Source organism: Carassius carassius, chromosome 24, assembly GCF_963082965.1.
Source record: "Carassius carassius chromosome 24, fCarCar2.1, whole genome shotgun sequence".
Lineage (NCBI taxonomy): Eukaryota > Metazoa > Chordata > Actinopteri > Cypriniformes > Cyprinidae > Carassius > Carassius carassius.
This window is the reverse complement of record NC_081778.1, coordinates 28160514-28177760: the sequence shown is the minus strand read 5'-3', so window position 1 is coordinate 28177760 and position 17247 is coordinate 28160514. Positions and strand designations below refer to the sequence as shown.

Genomic DNA, 17247 nt, shown 5'->3' with positions numbered 1-17247 from the left:
AGTTTTAGAACCACAATCATTCTGATAAATATACAATTCTATGCTATTCTTTCTTGGATTATATATATATACATATATATTTTACTAGGGACTAATAAGAAGATAAACAAATAAACAAACATAAATTAAAAATTCTAAGCTATATTTCCAATAGAAATTTATCATTCTGATAAATGTACATTTTACATTTATCAGATGTAAATATACATCAGACAGCCCAGATTAGATGTCCCAGACAATAACCTAATTGCCTGCGTGCGTGTTTGCATGCGTTTCTTACTAGCATGTTTTTATTACATGTCAACACTACGCTACTGGCTCCAGACTAACACCCCATTGTCTGTGCAACTATTGTTTGTTTAATAGGCAGAGAGAAGGACAAAGACTGGAACAGTTGCTGACCTACACTTCTGGGAGCTGGCGTCGTGTGGCATCCCTAAACTGGAGGGAGTTGGCTCATTGTTTTGGGGTTCTTAAAAGGGAAGTTCCTTTACTCTGGAGATTTGGCAAATGCTTGGGACATGTACTACAGATCATCCGAGCTTCCATGGGATCTATTTCAAATTGAAAAGACATTATAATCAAGGCCTAAAATTCACTAAAATGTAGAAAAGTGTTGAAAAAAGATAAATAACAACCGTCTTTTCATCTCCTGCTGCCAAGCTTTGAAAGCACATGCTCCCTCATAATGAAAGAAAATGAGTGGGGCGATAATCACTCTGATATGAGGTCCTTAATGGGTGGACTTCATTCCCAGAGGCCCAGAGGACCGCTGCATGAGACCATGCATTGCCTTTGATTGACCTGCTATCAAGCATCGAGGTGCTGGGAAGCCGTGCTTGCCAGTTGCCCTCATTGCTGATAAGGTCAGAGGTGTGGAGGTCTCTGAGAGAACAGGAGTGGCGCAGATCTCACAGTTGGTGGAAAACCAGATTACACTGTGCCTTTGTTGCTACCAAGATGGGATTCAGAAAACAGTTCTGGCAAAATAAAAATCATCAGCATTTACTCATCCTTCAGTGTTGTTTCATTTGTGAAACACAAAAAGAAAGATTGTTTTTTTATTATTGCTGAGCACTAAAAAGAGCAAATAATTATTATTATACAGTTAAAAAAAACTGTGAAATTTCTAGTAAAACAATGTCAGCTGTGGTTGCCAGAAAAATGATGGTAGCAAAATTTTAGGCTTTATGGTTTGAACTTACCTTTACAGTAAAAAAAAAAAAAAAAAAAAAAACCAGACAAACAGGCTAAAACATCAATAACTGATACCGGTTTTGTTTCTTGCTCACACTTTATTTTAAAGTTCAATTCTCACTATTAATTTACTATAAACTACAACTTTTGTCTCAATAAACTCCTAATTTGCTGCTTATTAATAGTTAGTAAGGTAGTTGTTAAATTAAGATTTGGGGTGGGATTAAGGGATCTAAAATATGGTTGTGCAGAATAAGGCATTAATGCATGTGTTATATAAGTACCAATATGTTAGTAATATGCATGCTAATAAACAAAAAGAAGTGAGAAATTGGTCTCTAAACCAAAGTGGCTTACATGATCCTTTATAATAGACTGAGAAACACACACACACACACACACACAAAACAAAATAAAAAAACACACACTGGTGGTAATGATTAAAGTTACATTGACAATAGATAAAATATCATCAAAATAATGTCAGAAACATTAATTTAACAACATAAGATATAAAATAAAACTCTAATGTACATACGGTAACTGATAAGAAAATTGGAGTTCTTTTTCACTTCAAAAATGTTAAATTTTACCTTATTAAGTATAAGGTATTAAGAAATGTCAGATTATTATTTTTATTTTTTTACCGTAGATTTTTAGTCTTTTGCTGTTGAAATTACAACCATTTTATGAGTTGTGCACTATATTCCAAATCATCTGAAGCCATACAATAATAGCTTAAATAAACAAACAAATGAAAAATTTACTGGAAATTGTCTGCCAGGGCATTATCCATTAATTTCCTTTGACTCTAAAATGCAACAAAATGCAGTGCAAAAATTCTAAATACAAGTAGAACATCTTTAAAAAATCTATATGGAAAATTCCTTAATTTCCTTATTTTACAGAATTATTTTATTTTTTATTTTTTTGTGTAGTATGAATAACAGACTAAAATTATGTTATTTACTGATAATCCTTCCCACTAAAATTACTATTGTGAAGCAATTTGGATGCTAATTGCTACTTTATTTTAGATCCCAAAACGGTCAATTTCCAGGATGTTCACACTCAAGGGGATGATTTTGAAAGATAAGGTCTTAAAATGAATTCAATTTTCTCTACCTTTGGCTTTGAAGATAAGGTCTTGCATCACAGCTTTTGCATGCTCGACTGCTCTGTGCTGTGACTGATGTTGTTTTCACTTTATTTCCAGTTAAATAAACCATTGCCACCAGATAAACCCATTTAGATCACTGCCAAAAAGCAGACGTGCTCCACAATGGAGCATTATAAAACTTCTTAAATAGGTCACAGAGTAATTGAAGTAATTGAAGATGCTTATGCCTAACAGTATGAGAGAGAATTAATCATAGTTCTATTCACATCAGTAAAGTAGAGATTTCATGTCAAAATTTAGAGAGTGTTCTGACTGATTTGACACTTGTTCTGGCCTTGAAAACCTATCAGTGAGTGAGAATAGCAGGCAGTAAACTTGTCACTTATCAGTCATGTTGACCTTGACCATAACTTCATTTGTCAGTTCAGGGAAACTTACTTTTATCATGTGTTACCTGGATCATTCAACGACCTTTGTGTTGCTAATGTACACCACCCAAAGCCTCTGTAATTTTGTCAGCGTTAATGATATTTCCAAACTACCAATATCTCATAAAATCAGTGATTTAATCATATTTAATTATCTCATTTATTTTACAACTTTCATGTATGTAATGCTTTGTCAAGCCAACATAAGTTTGATTCTGATACCTTGGTTTTCTAAATATTTATACTATTTAATAAATGTTATTTCATTTTATTTTTTAAATGCATGTGTGTGTGTGTGTGTGTGTGTGTATGTGTGTGTGTGTATATAGGATTAGATTTTATTATATACTTATTAATCCAATAAGTAAAAAATATGACTAACATTAGAATATAAAAGGGTTATGTAGGCTACTACTACGTATTCTAAAATATATCCCTAAAATAAATGTTTTGTTGGCTATTGTAAGCATTGCAAGCAAAATTATAATTCCAACTTGCCTGGAACAACATCTGTTGTTTTCTGCACGCAAACACGCTGAGCTCTAATTTGTCAGAGCAGGTGAGTCAAACTGCTGACGTGGATTGTTCTTCTAAAGACAAAAATAAACTTGTGTTTGTTTATAAACCATCTCTTCTGCTGATTACACTATGATACGTGACTGTAATCATTGCATCCTTTAGGAAGACTTGCTTGTCTGCTTGTTTTAGGATGAAGACTTTCATCATTGTAATGGATTGTAACTCATTTCTGACTTGTTGAACACTCCTTTGTTGGTTACTACAAAAATCTCAGACTTCCAGTGGTGTTAATCCATTTCACGACATTGGATTAAATAGATTTATGTAGGCAAAAAATATGGCAATTTTGTCTTAGAGAATAGAATACTTTCTAATTCAAATGTTTTGTATGTGTTAAACCTAGAGAAAACACATCTGTGTATAAGTTAAAAACATTTAGTTGCTGATACATAGTCATTTTTCCATTTGACTTTATCTTCAAGGGTGTAATGAGTTGGGGTCTTTCAAGCAGCTGTGTTTCTCTCTCTAGCGTGAAAGGAGCAGTGAAATGTAATATCCGGAGTGGAGCACAAGCGGAGTTAAAGGTGCAATGTGTAATATTTACAAGGATCTATTTACAGCAATGCATTACAATATATATAACTATGTTTTCAGAGGTGTATAAAGACGTTTCTTAATGAACCGTTATGTTGTTATTACCTTAGATTGAGCTATTTCTATCTACATATATCGCGGGTCCCCTTACATGCAAGTCACGCCATGTTTGTACAGTAGCCTTAAATGGTTTGTCACTTTGTTGTTTTTGCCAATAAAACACTGACACAAAGATGAACAAGTACATTAACATTAGCAATAACATTGATTTATTGAATAATAAATATAATTCCTTGATTTACCTTTGTAAAGAAATCTCATTGTTCTCTGCTGTCTTTACTGAAGACATCTTTACCTGTGTCGACCACGGTAGCGTCTCTAAAGCACAACCTCACCACTAGACGCCGCAAAAAATTACACAGTGCACCTTTAATATAGACGCTTGGAGTCACTCCGCTCCCCTCATAAATGAGGTACTCCAGACCTGCTTTCAGTCTCCGCGTAGTTCAGCATCATTCGTTTGATTCTAAAGGGCTAAGTTCTTTCTTTAAAATGTACATTAATTGCCAGTTTAAATAAATCTATAAAAGCAATTTCAAACTTTCAGTTTTGCTGTAGTAGCACTTAATATCAGGTCACTTCCATACAACAGCGAACCCACACCTCATAAAATGTTAAGCTAAATTTTATAAATGTATGTTAACTTTAAGTAAACTTATTTGTTCTTCTGTATGTTTGTTTTTGTCAGTTATTTATAAGTATTAAATATTTAAATTATATTTTAGTTAGTATAATATAAATAACTCTTGATTAATAAATACGTAGACATATATAGCCAATTATAGCCTATAAAAAAAAACAATCAGGTATAATAAATAATTTATTCCCTTTTTTCTATATTCACTAACGTGTATGTGCATGTGTTTGTTTATCTTCCGCACGTTTATAATCATCTTCAATAAAATGCAAGATCATGAGATTAAAATATCTTCTTCCTCCATCAAGTGTCAGGGGACCGCTGCTTGTTTCATCCGGCGCACTGGAGGGGAGGGCCGCTGGCGTCTGGGCGTCTCTGCATCCATGCACTTCTTCATCTGAAAGCATGGGGAGTTTGGGGGTAAGATCCTCCAGATAACTAGTTTCCACTCTGTCTCTGTCACAGCATATAAAACCACGTGGAACACCCTGCCTGTCAGACTCCAAGAGAGGTGCTCTGGAAGAGATGACTGCAAACATGATGATGCTCAGGCTGTGTGGACTCCTTCTTATAAGCTCAACACTAACAGGTGAGCAGGGATTTACTTTACTAATATTTGAGTGTAATTTAATTTCTCTGTAACATACTGACTTGCTTTCATACAGTGGTGTCCAAAAGTGTGAGACCACATTGGAATGGAATTTATCAACATGTCATTTTTAAGTATATATATTTTTTTATTTAATGTTTTCACCCATATTGTTGTGCTGACAGTATCATTTGTATTGAAATTACATCAAAAAAATATGCACAATTTCAGAAATATGTGTATAAATAGCCACATATAAATACAATATAATAAGAATGTATTATAATATAAATAAATATGGGATTTATTATCAAATTATTATTTTTTTAAATATTACAAATATTTTTTAAATATGTTTTTACTTATATTTCTGTGCTGACAATATCATTTGTGTTGAAAATATTATATTACATCTGAAATATGAACCTTTTTCTGAAATTAGCATGTAAATAGTCATATATATGTACAATATTATATGGTTTTATGATTTGTTTTTATCTATTAATTTTTATCTCAAGTGTACATATACATTTTAATAAAATATATTTAATGTGTATATATTATTACTTATCCTGTTTGATGTTGTTATCTCCTTTTTATTTTTCTCTTTTTATTACTAAATGTATTTATTAATTTGTTTGTGTATCTGTTTTTTAACTGATGCTTTATTCTTTTGCTATGAGAATTGACATGGCATAAACCAGAGGATAAATCAATCTACATTTGACACATGACTATTTAATGATTACGGATCAAAATATATAAAAACAAAAAAATATATGCAGATTACTTAAAATATCATTTTGTTTCCCTTTGAAAAGAAAGCCATTACATTGTTGCCCTGTTCTTTGTGGCTCAATGTCATTGATCACTTATAAAGGAAGAATTGTTGCTTTGCAAGGGAAGCTGGTCATTTTCAATGTCCAGTTACTCTTTTCATTGTCTGTAAGTCAATATTTTTAGTAGAGCTATTTGTGGTAGCAATGCAATAAAACTATCCTTTGCCATGAAAAAAATATCACAATTAAAGCTATCTTGTTTAAAACTCAGATTTATATAAAAAGAAATAATAATAATCTTTTTTATTAAAATATGGTTCCAGGAAGAACCTTTATGGAGCCTTTCCATTGCACAGAAGGTTCTTTAAAGATCAAATATTATAAAAAATATTCTTTACATAAAAAAAAAAGAAAAAAAAAAGGTTATTTTAAGAACTGTTCACTGAAATGTTCTTTGGGCACCCTACATTTTTGTAAGAGTGTAAAGCTGACTGTTAATAATTTGTGGTTATGTGTTTTCTTTTCACTGTAGATGCTAAAGTAGACATCATCTCTACTACCCCAGATCTGCTGGTGGGAAGCAACACATTGCTCTTGTGCAAAGGTTGGTGTGTTTAGTACTAAGAACTGACTAACTGAATCAAACAATGACCCCGAATTATATCTGTACAACTGATACACATAAAAATGTCCTAATATCATTGCATTAGCTGCAAAATATCAAACTAAGTGCAAATGAAAGATGCATTGTTTTTTAACAAATCAGGGCTCAAGGTAATTACAGTGAGTGTATTAGTTCTCCTCAAATGTCAACAATACTTTTTGTTTTCATTTTGAAAAGTTTATCATTTGAAAACCAACAAACCCTTGAATATGGGTTTTGAATATCATACCACAATCTCTACCATTCTAAACATTTTTAACATTACAAATATTATGTTACTGTCATGAAATACCCAGAATATGTGTGTGTGTGTGTGTGTGTGTGTGTGTTTTTTAATCTGTGAAATATTACAATATTGCATATTAAGTAAATATAAAGTATTACAATAAATATTAAATATTATAAATTGTAATAAGTTATTGCATGCCTACATTTGTTGTTTCTGCTTAACTGAATAAATGACTTTAATCATCTATTATAGTATAGCGAATTAACACCATATAGACATTCATACACTCATCTCTGGCTGATTACAGAATACTTAATAATTGTAACATTGAAACAAGCTGTTTTTGTAAAGCTGCTTTGAAGCAATATGTATTGTGAAAAGTGCCATACAAATAAATTATTTTCTATGTTCTGTTGCGTGGTTCAGCTGATTCAGAGGGAGAAATTAAATGGTTGAAAGATGATGAAGAAGTTGATGAAGATCGCCATACAGTTGAGAAAATTGATGAATCCTCGAGTAAACTGATCTTGAACAACGTTGAATTAGATGACACTGGAATATATACCTGCGAGTTTGAAAATGAACACGGCACAAAGAAGGGAAACTACCAGATCTACGTCTACCGTAGGTTCCCTTCTTCTGGTTCCTGAACACATTTATTTGTGAATTCACAATTTTTTTGAATGATTCTCATGTGATACTTGTCCAACCATCAGAAACACTGGACTTTGGCAACACACGGACATACCATGAATTTCTGGTCAACCAGACAGTGACCATTCCCTGCGTGGTGTCCGGGAAGCCTGCGGTGGACGTCTTCTGGTTTCGGAACAATCGCATCGTGAATGATGACGGTAGGGGGGATGGACATGCTGCAGGTCCTTCTGCTCTTTTATGTGGTATGGGGTCTCCTCACCTTCCTAGCTATCACTGATGCCTGTAGATGGCAGAATGGCAGTATGGCGATGGTGGACGATCAGGTGATGGGGTGGGAGGGGCCTATGAAATCGTTTTCTAACCGATTTGCAACCAAATCGAGAGATGTTTCTCACTAGTAATCGGGAAACATCTGTGAACAGCTTGTAGTGTTTTTTGTTTCCTGTCTGATGGAGAGGCTAAAATAAAAAGCACCAAAACATCACGCCCTGCCCCATTTCAAGTAAACGCCACCATTGACAACCTTAATGGGACAGTTCACCCCATAAATGAAAAGTCTATTATTATTTACTCACATTTCTCCTTTTGAGTTGCACAGGGTTTGGAATTATATAGAAACATACCTGTGGTGACGTTTCTACTTAGTGATATTATGTTGCTCCTTAAATGCCTAACAGCACTTTCAGTGTGAAATGTCCAGTGATTGGTGCTAAAATCCATCCGAAACAGATGAACGTGAATCTGGCTATGTTTTACTAAATTTGTGATTGAATCTATCACAGCAGTTCGGAAAATGAAATGCCTGGGGAGTGGTGCTGAAAGGTTAATGCTCTATGAAAGAAACATAAAACCTACAATTAACTGTTAACAAAACTAAGCATTAAATAAAAATGCATTTGCTGAAGCAGCCATGCCGTGTTAACTTGAGCGTTGAGTTGTATTCTCGTAACTGAGCACAAGTGCAGTTCTTTACCAGGTGAGCTACTGAGCAAGTTTACAACATCAGATTCAACATATTGTGCAATGACTCGTAATGAACCGAAATCATAATTTCTGTCAAAAGTAATAAAAGCTGTTGGTGATCGCTTTGGGGTGGCACTGGGTACATTTCTGGAGCCTATTTTGCTAAATAATGATAGAGGTTTTAATTTTGGGGTGAACTGTCATTTAAGAGTGCGTGTGGGCTTTTAAAGGCTGTGTCTCATGAATCTAAAAGTAAAACTATTGCATCTTTGACATTCCTCACGCTCTGCCTTCCCTCTTCTCTTTGTATAGGACGAGGTCATCTCAGAATCCTGGCAGACAAGTCTCTGCAGATTCTGGGAATTCAGCAAGAAGACCGTGGAACCTACACTTGTGAAGGCAGGATCAAGGGACGCCCCATAGTAAGGGACCTCCAGATCTCTGTTGTTGTTAATGGTGAGGACATAGTCATAATCATGTTTGTTCTTAGTGTTGCCTGGGTGAATATGTCCTCTTAATGTCTACTTTAAAAATCCCATTCTCCAGAGCCACCGACTGTCCTGATTAATCAGAAGGGAATGAAGGTTTCTGCCGGACCTAACACCACTGTGTCTATAGCCTGCCTGGTCAAAGGAGTACCCACTCCAAACATTTCATGGATATTGTATGTATATCCATAGAAAATGCTATAATATTTCATTCATGCTTATCTATAATACTTAGTCTGAGTAGTATAATCCCTCCTGACTACTTCTACGGCTCCATTTCAAAACCTAGTGAGCTACCTACATAGGCAGCATAATAGGCGTCAAGAGACCGTTTCTAGGCAAGTTTATGTATATAGCAAATTCCATACACAATGGCATTTCAAAATACTTTACATAAAAGGGTTTTTAAAATAAACATAAAAGATTCAAAAAATGGTTCAGGCAAATATGAAATCAGAATGTTTGTGTTTATTAGACGATCGTGTTGTTAGTAGCACCATGTGAATACAAAATTTTATTGAAATCAGTTGTTAACAGAAAGGTAGCTCACAAGTTTTTGTTACCGATTCTATACTATGTGTTCACACATATTCTTTAGTCTCAGTCTTCATCTTTCCATTTTGTGTATTTGGAGCTTTCCCTTTGTCTCTTGTTGTTAGTTCTTCTTCCATGAGTACATTTTTTGTTGTATTAATGAACAATAGTGGCAAACAGACTGTGTTTCTGCATCTTTCCCCTCAGCCCTTCCACTTCTGATGTCTCCCGTTACAAATTCAACTCTGATAAGAGCGAGCTCACCATCTCTGCAGTGACCAGGAGTGATTTTGGAGAGTATGTCTGCATAGCTACCAATAAGATCGGGGAAAACAGCGCCACATTTATTCTGGAAGTCTCAGGTAAAGCAAAGCTCTAGAAACATAAAATTAAATGATGGATTTGTACATTGCTGAAAGCACAGAGGCATCAGATGAGGGCAGGTGGTCTGCATTAATTTGTTTTTGGACGATTAACAGTAACAAAGTTTAACATTACTTCTTGAAGTCAGGTGTTTACTATAGTCACAAACACAGATATGGGGAATTTGGTGCCATGCAAGCATCAAATTGACACTCGGCAATGGGCCAGACCCAAACAAAAACATTTTGACTCTTTATTACATTAATCTATTTCCACAGTAGTTATATATGTATGACTCTATGTATATTTTTTATGTTCATTAGCTGTTTAATATAGGTAGGTTATTCTATTAAAGTTTCTTACAATGGTTGGCTTATCAGTCAACCATATACATTCATTTTTTAATTAAATTAAATTAAATTAATTATTAAAATTTTCAGAGCATCCGGCTGTAGTTTTGGATCAAACCAAGCTGACAGTTATTCCAGGAGAAGCTGTATCTGTGATCTGCAATGCCACGGGACATCCAACTCCAACCGTACAGTGGTTCAGGAAGACTACCAGAGAAAAAATGGTGAGAAACATCTACATTTTAGTTTGCAATTTTGGAAATATGTTTAAGACAATAAAATCTAGCTTGGGTTGAAATAATTATTTTTATAATTGGATTGTAATTGATGTTGGTGGCAGCGAGGGGGGACTCTGTATCTACAGGAAGTTTGACCCACGTACTTTTCTCTTTGGTCTTAATTACTTTTTCCTGTCTCTTATTGTCTTTCCTGTTTGCATGAACGTGTGGGCAGATGAATGTGGAGGGATCTGAGCTGATTATTGAAAATGTAATGCCCTCTGATGGTGGTTTGTACTCCTGCATAGCCAGCAATACAGTGGGAACAACATCTGAAGACTTCCAGCTGATAAGTAAGGCTCTTGTAGTGGTTTCAGTAATGTTGAAATAATGTTTTTTTTTTCAGTTTTTTTTTTTATAGTTTTATTTTCTGAATAAACTTTCGATATTGCTTGTCATTAATAAATGATGTTCCTCTCTCTCAAAAGCCTGGCCTGGGACACCCACTAAGTTCAGTGTGGCCCCGGGGCCCTCATCATCTGTCCTCATCCAGAGTGCCTCGGTGCTGGATGGAGGGTCCTCCATTACCCAGTACATCCTTCAGTGGAAGAAACCGTCTGAAGACACCTGGAGTGAAATCGTTGTCAAGCCCACAAGTAAATAAGTTTTTCACTCAGAGAAGTTAAGTTTATGTTTTGATGGTTTTTAAATTCAAATATGTGATGAAACGCTTACATTTGTAGATCCCCTGGTGATCACAGGCCTTGAGCCGTACACAGAGTACTCCATTCGCTTTGCCGCCAAAAACTCTCACTACCAGGGAAACTTCTCCACAGAACACAAGATCTTCTCACAGTCCCAACGTGAGTTATCTTCTGTCTATTCACTTCATCCGCTTCATATCCACCATTTTCTATGTTGAAAGCTATTATTAATATTGTTGTGACTTTTTTAAGCTATTGGCAGGCCAATTGGATTCTGCACACAAATAGTTGATATAGCCTGTGCTGTGACATTGAATAAATTGGCTTTAATAAATTGAGAGGCTAGATGCAATATTTGTATTTTCTTAAAATGTAAAATTAATTTGATACACCTTTAGACCACTTGGATCTTGCCACTGGTTTGCAGGCAAAATATATTTTTTTAAATAATGCAAAGACATTTTAGCCAGTTATTTAGATATTTTTACTGCAGTTGATTCATGCTGTCATTCTTGTCATGCATCAGTGCCTGTTTGCTCATCACATATGTTCATGATTTGCTTCTGCTGTCCATTCTTCCTCTAATTGCCACCTGCTTGATGATGACCATTCTCCATTCATTACAACCTGCTCCTGGTCCCGGGGCCATCCATTGCCTTATTCTGACCTTCCTTTGTAGATGGTAAATCAAAATTTTGAATGCATACATCTCCAGTTGATAGGCTAAAACACAAGCCTAATTGTTTACTGTGCTATAGACGTGTGAAAGTGAGTTTACCTGCATGTTTTCAATGCTGAAGAAAAGGAGAACAGAGAAAATCACTGCTTCAGCATGAAATGTTGGTCTACCGCTCTCGCACATCCATACTATAGTGAACAATTTTGGAGTTTATCCACTGGATTGTCAATTACTTAAGTATGATGCAGACATTCTCTGATAACTTTAATAAAATATAGAGGTCAACAGTGAAACATCAAATGTAGTATTCTTAGACTAACTAGGGTTGGGTGATTTACAATCATTTAAATTGACTTTTTATTTGACCAATGAAACAATTTCTTAAATTTTACAAAAAACTGTGTTAGGGTTGGTAAGTTTGATTCATTTCTGTGATTCGAAATTCTGATTCAGTGATTCATTCTTCACGTCTTACATGTGTCATTACATTAATTAGTGTGGAAAACATGCAGTCTAACTATATATTTACTGTATTTAAGTATATGCATTAAACATTTTAAATAATTTAGAAATTTTTTAAGAGCAAATCAATATCTAAACTGCCGTTCCAAATTTTGGGGTCAGTAGGATTTTTGTGTATGGACCCTTTTGAAAAAAGAATCCACAAAAATATTAAAGGAGTCATACCCTCGTATTACCTTGGATACCTACTGCTGTATTATAGTCTTTCAGGCCCTTCTAAAAAAGAAAATTGGAAAAAAAATAAACACAGAGCTCCTCAGACCCTTATCTCTGTAGGCATTATTGTCTCGCGAGATCTGATGCGATATTTTGGCTGTCGTGGACGGTCATTATAATAATGCAAATGAGGGGCACGTTGATTGGTTGCAGGAAGGAGGGGGGTTGACACCGCGGGTAACGCTTTAGCATATCATTACAAACTGACATCATGGCGCAAGTTGTGAATGAACGCGACCGGCTTCCCGGCCAGCGCCGTTTAGGGCTTAAATCAAACTTCATTCACGCACACATATGAAACACGCTTGCATATATACTAAGTACTAGTCACACATACATGTATATGAACTATCTACGCACATAAAGTTACTCATATGAGACGTGAGCACAGCACACACACACAAATATAAGACGTGAGCACACACACACACAAACTAGACGGGGCCTCATGTAAGCGTTAGGCAATAAATAAATAATAACCGAATTCATGATGATCTCAGTCATTTGTTTTTTGCAAAGTACGTTAGCAGCCATTCCCCATACCTCGAAGCTAATACTCCCGCCAGAGTTGTGCCTGGACGCGTTCATTGAACGATAGTTCATATTTTGGGCGAACATGAACTGAACGTACCGCATTACTGGCTGATGAACTGTGAAGTCGTTCATTCTGGTGTCTGTGAACGCCACGCTCTCTCAGTTTAACTTCGTTCAGTAGGATGCCAGATTTCCATAAAGCCTTCCAGGCGAAAACCCACCGTAAACCGGCCTTAATATGTAGCGGAAAAACACCCAATCTGGCAACGCCAGACTCTCTTGTTCAAACTAGTTCATCAAAATGAACAAATCTTTTTTCGAGTCATTTCGTTCATTTAAGGGGCTTTAAATGTTACTATTAACTGGCAAATTCCCCGAACACATCAACCTACGCAATCTTGATCATATTCTGAATTAAGAAATCATTATAATGCAGTCAAAAGTCCGTTTTTGCAGTCCGTTTACAGGGAACATAAATAATTACTTCACCTCCAGTCTTTCGTTTATTTGTCTAGTGACAGACGCAATAGCATACAATAGCTGCATTAGCAGTTATGCTGTGTGTTACACACAGTAGAGCAATAAAAACACAGTCTTACCGTTTCAATTGCAGGTAATTTTGTTGGAATGGCGCTTTTCCCGAGCTTCGATGCCAACTTCGCCTGATATTGCCCCAAATTTGTGAAGGATTTCGGCGTACAATGTTTAGCACAAACATGTAACGATAAGCCAGTGGGAAGGGTTGAAGGAACCGCGTCATTAAAAATGAATTTAATCCACTGGTCTCTGATAGGTAGGTCCGTTCTTGGTAGAGAAAACACATTTACATGTTGATTCTGGCAGTCAACCACAGAGCAACTCACGTGTGCACTACTCCAGCATCTTTCGCGACTGAATATGAGGGGGAGAGGGGAAGGGGCGAGCTTCCTGCTGCGGTGTCCATATATGGTATATCCTGCCCCGTCTTGACGTCAAGACGGGGAAGAAATCAAAATCTCGTATTTGAGTGCACGTGCACGTGGGCTATTTTACAAACCCTGAGGTAAACAAACGCTTCACTTTTAAATATCGGCTTCCCGGCCAGTGTATAATCGTTAGGCAATCATAACATACATTGATTCTCGTGGAAAAGTGAAAATTGTGGGTCATGACTCCTTTAAGCAGCTCAGTTGTTTTCAACATCGAATCAGCATATGGGAATGATTTCTAAAGGATTGTGTGACACTAAAGACTGGAGTAATGAAGCTGAAAATTCAGCTTTGACATCACAAGTTCAAATATATTCATACAGAAAACAGTTGTTTTAAATTATAAGAATATTTTGCAATGGGTCTGTTTTTTTTTCTATTCCTGTCAAATGCAGCCTTGGTGAGTGTTAGAGACTTATTAAAAAATAATAATAATAATTTGTAAAAAATTTGTACCAACCCCAAACTTCAGAATGAAATATATATTAAATAATTTGATGATAAATATAATTAAAATAAAATAATAATAAATATTAATATAAATTAAAATAAAAAAATCAATTTAAATCAAAATCACCCAGCCCTAAGATCAATCTGTTACACTGTGTCTTTGTTCCCTTTATTTGATGTTTCCTCTTTCCTTCATACAGGGGAACCCGACAGCCCCATTCTGTCTCTGAGTGAGAAAAAGCTGGACACAAACTCAGTCTCCATCCCTATTAAACAGCTGAAAGACGGAGGATCTCCTATCCTACGCTACATCGTACGCTACAAAGAGGTCAGTCTGAAATCCAGCCAAAAACTTCTCAGTTTATCTCAGCAGTATATGTATTTTAAATATGTGAAGTATCTAAATGTAAAATGCCACTCGTTTGGAACAGAACCATGAAAATGAGGAATGGACTAAAAAAGAAATTCCTGGAAACTCCACCAAAATACATCTGAAAAATCTCGAGTACAATGCTAACTATCAAATGGAAGTTTCTGCAGTAAACCACAATGGCTCCTCCAGCACTTCCACAGTTAACTTCACCGTCCCACAACCTGGTAGGATTGATTAGAGAAAGTGCAATAATATTATGCATTGTATGCTTAACAAATAGTTCACTCTTTAGTGATTTGAATTGATTTCTCCTTCTCTTGCAGTCAGTCAGCCAGCGTTAGGGAAAGCAGGTGTGGTGGGAATTGTAATGGTCATCTTCTTGGTGCTGATGGTATCAGTAGATGCTTTCTGTTGCTACACCAATCACTGCGGTCTGCTTAATTTCCTCGCTCATAAACTATTTGGACACAAAGTGTCAGAGTCTAAAGAGATGGATGTAGAGGCCAATAATTCCACTAGGTAAGACAACTAGTTTTCCAACAAAGCAATTTTTTTGCACATAGTGTTACTTTATGGTGATTGCATATAGTTCTTAAAATAAATAGTTCACTCCAGAATTGAACCCCTTCTTGTAGGAAAACTGTTAAAAAATGTTTTTTTAAATTCCTACAAGAAAGTGGATGCAACTTGTTCCAAAATAGACAAAAAGCACAATAAGATTATCATAAATGAAGTCTAAAAGACATTTGAATTTGTGATTAATTAAATTAATAAATTAATTATATAAATTAATAAATTAGCAAATATATAAATATAAATAATAGTAATTTATGATAATTTTAATTGATGAATTTTGAACTAACAAGAGTATATATAAACAAAATGATTAATAATAACTCAAAAAGCACATAAAGATGTTTCTTAGCAATTTACCTTATGAGCTTTTGATGTCTAATGAAGGAGTGTAATGATGTCTTATAACTAACTAAGATGTTGATTTTTATACTAAAAATTCAATTTTAGAGCTTTGCATTTAGTCAGATTTGTTGTCCTCAGTCCTCATGTGTTCTTTGATACAGAGACGTGAAGCTGAGCGGGCTAACACTACCACGAGGCAGCATCCCAAAGCTTCAGTCATCCAATGGGGCAGTGAATGACAATCATTCAGAAGTCACGTGTGACAAAGCGCCTCTTACCAAATTCGAGTAGGTGCCAACCTCAAATATGACATACATGCAAATGATTTGTACTTCCTAGATCATACATAATAGTAAATAATCACATAATTTTCATCTTTGGTGAACTATTGCTTTAAATCAAATTTTTTAACTCTTGTTTTACATTTTTTTATAATTTTCTCTATATATCCACTCCCCCAGAAAACAATTAAAACAATACAGAAAGCAGCTTGTGTATTTTCCTCTATCACATGCATTGTAGAAATAATGATATATTATCTCCTTTCTTTTTTTTTCTTTTTTGTTTTTTTTTGTAGGAAGAAACCAGAATCTGGTGACCCAGCAGCAGAGGCTTAGATGAAGATACTATACACAACACAATGCTATGAAAACATTGAACACTTCAATGGCCCAACATGGCTCATCCAATAGTGTGAGTTTCGGGGCGGGACAATCTGTTTGTCTGACCAATGACAGATGGGGGAGTGTTTGAGAAACCTGTTTGAAAGATATAAAACTTCATACATGATATACTTCACATTTAAGTGATGCAGCCTGGAACAAATAAACATCAGAACGGACGACTGTTACTTGCAGGAAAACATTCAAGTGCCGTGTGATTTACATTATGTTTGTTCTTAAATTGTGATTGTACTAAATGTAGGATGTAACGGAATATATGATTGTGATCCAGCACTGTAAATACTGAATGTGACAAATGCTACTTGAGCTGAATGTAGTTCAGTAGTGAGCAGATAAAAGCAAAATGCAGCTAAGTTGAATATGATGTTGACATGTTAAAGTATATTACTGACACAATGGGAGCATAATATCATAGAATAATACCATCACTAATGTTAATTTATTGCACATCTAACATATGCTTGTAGCTTGTATAAAATTTTGATTAAAGGAACAGGTGAAAGAAAGAGTGTCCAATGGACTTGGTAAGACATGAATTTTCCCTTTTATGTGAACAATAATCACTTTTGTAAAAATAATAATAATAAAAAAAAATTAAAAAAAACAACAACAACTTTTAATATAAATATAACTGTGGATTTTATTGGTTCCAACTTGTTTTTCAACATTGAATTTCATTTTTTCATAAATGCACCATGTTTGAATTTTTTGGTCAAGTGATGTTTATTGTGGATGTAAATACAGATGCATGCAAAAAGATGTAAATATAGATTTATTAATTTTTTTTATCATCTCTGTACATTGTATGAAT

At 35.0% G+C, this 17247-nt stretch overlaps 2 protein-coding genes across 3 annotated transcripts in view; both read left to right on the top strand.

Annotated features, from left to right (window-relative positions):
* Positions 1–17247, top strand: part of LOC132103372 (RNA-binding protein 42) — a 77607-nt gene that overhangs the window by 45671 nt on the left and 14689 nt on the right. The gene's annotated exons all lie outside the window — the stretch shown is intronic.
* On the top strand, positions 4961–17002 carry ncam3 (neural cell adhesion molecule 3). Its single transcript, XM_059508647.1, has 17 exons — positions 4961–4975; positions 5021–5144; positions 6456–6527; positions 7243–7440; positions 7533–7670; positions 8749–8892; positions 8983–9100; positions 9666–9820; positions 10262–10395; positions 10625–10742; positions 10878–11045; positions 11133–11252; positions 14663–14790; positions 14894–15059; positions 15159–15354; positions 15915–16040; positions 16331–17002. Exons 1-17 carry the CDS (start codon positions 4961–4963, stop codon positions 16368–16370), a joined length of 2160 nt encoding a protein of 719 aa, XP_059364630.1. The 3' UTR covers positions 16371–17002.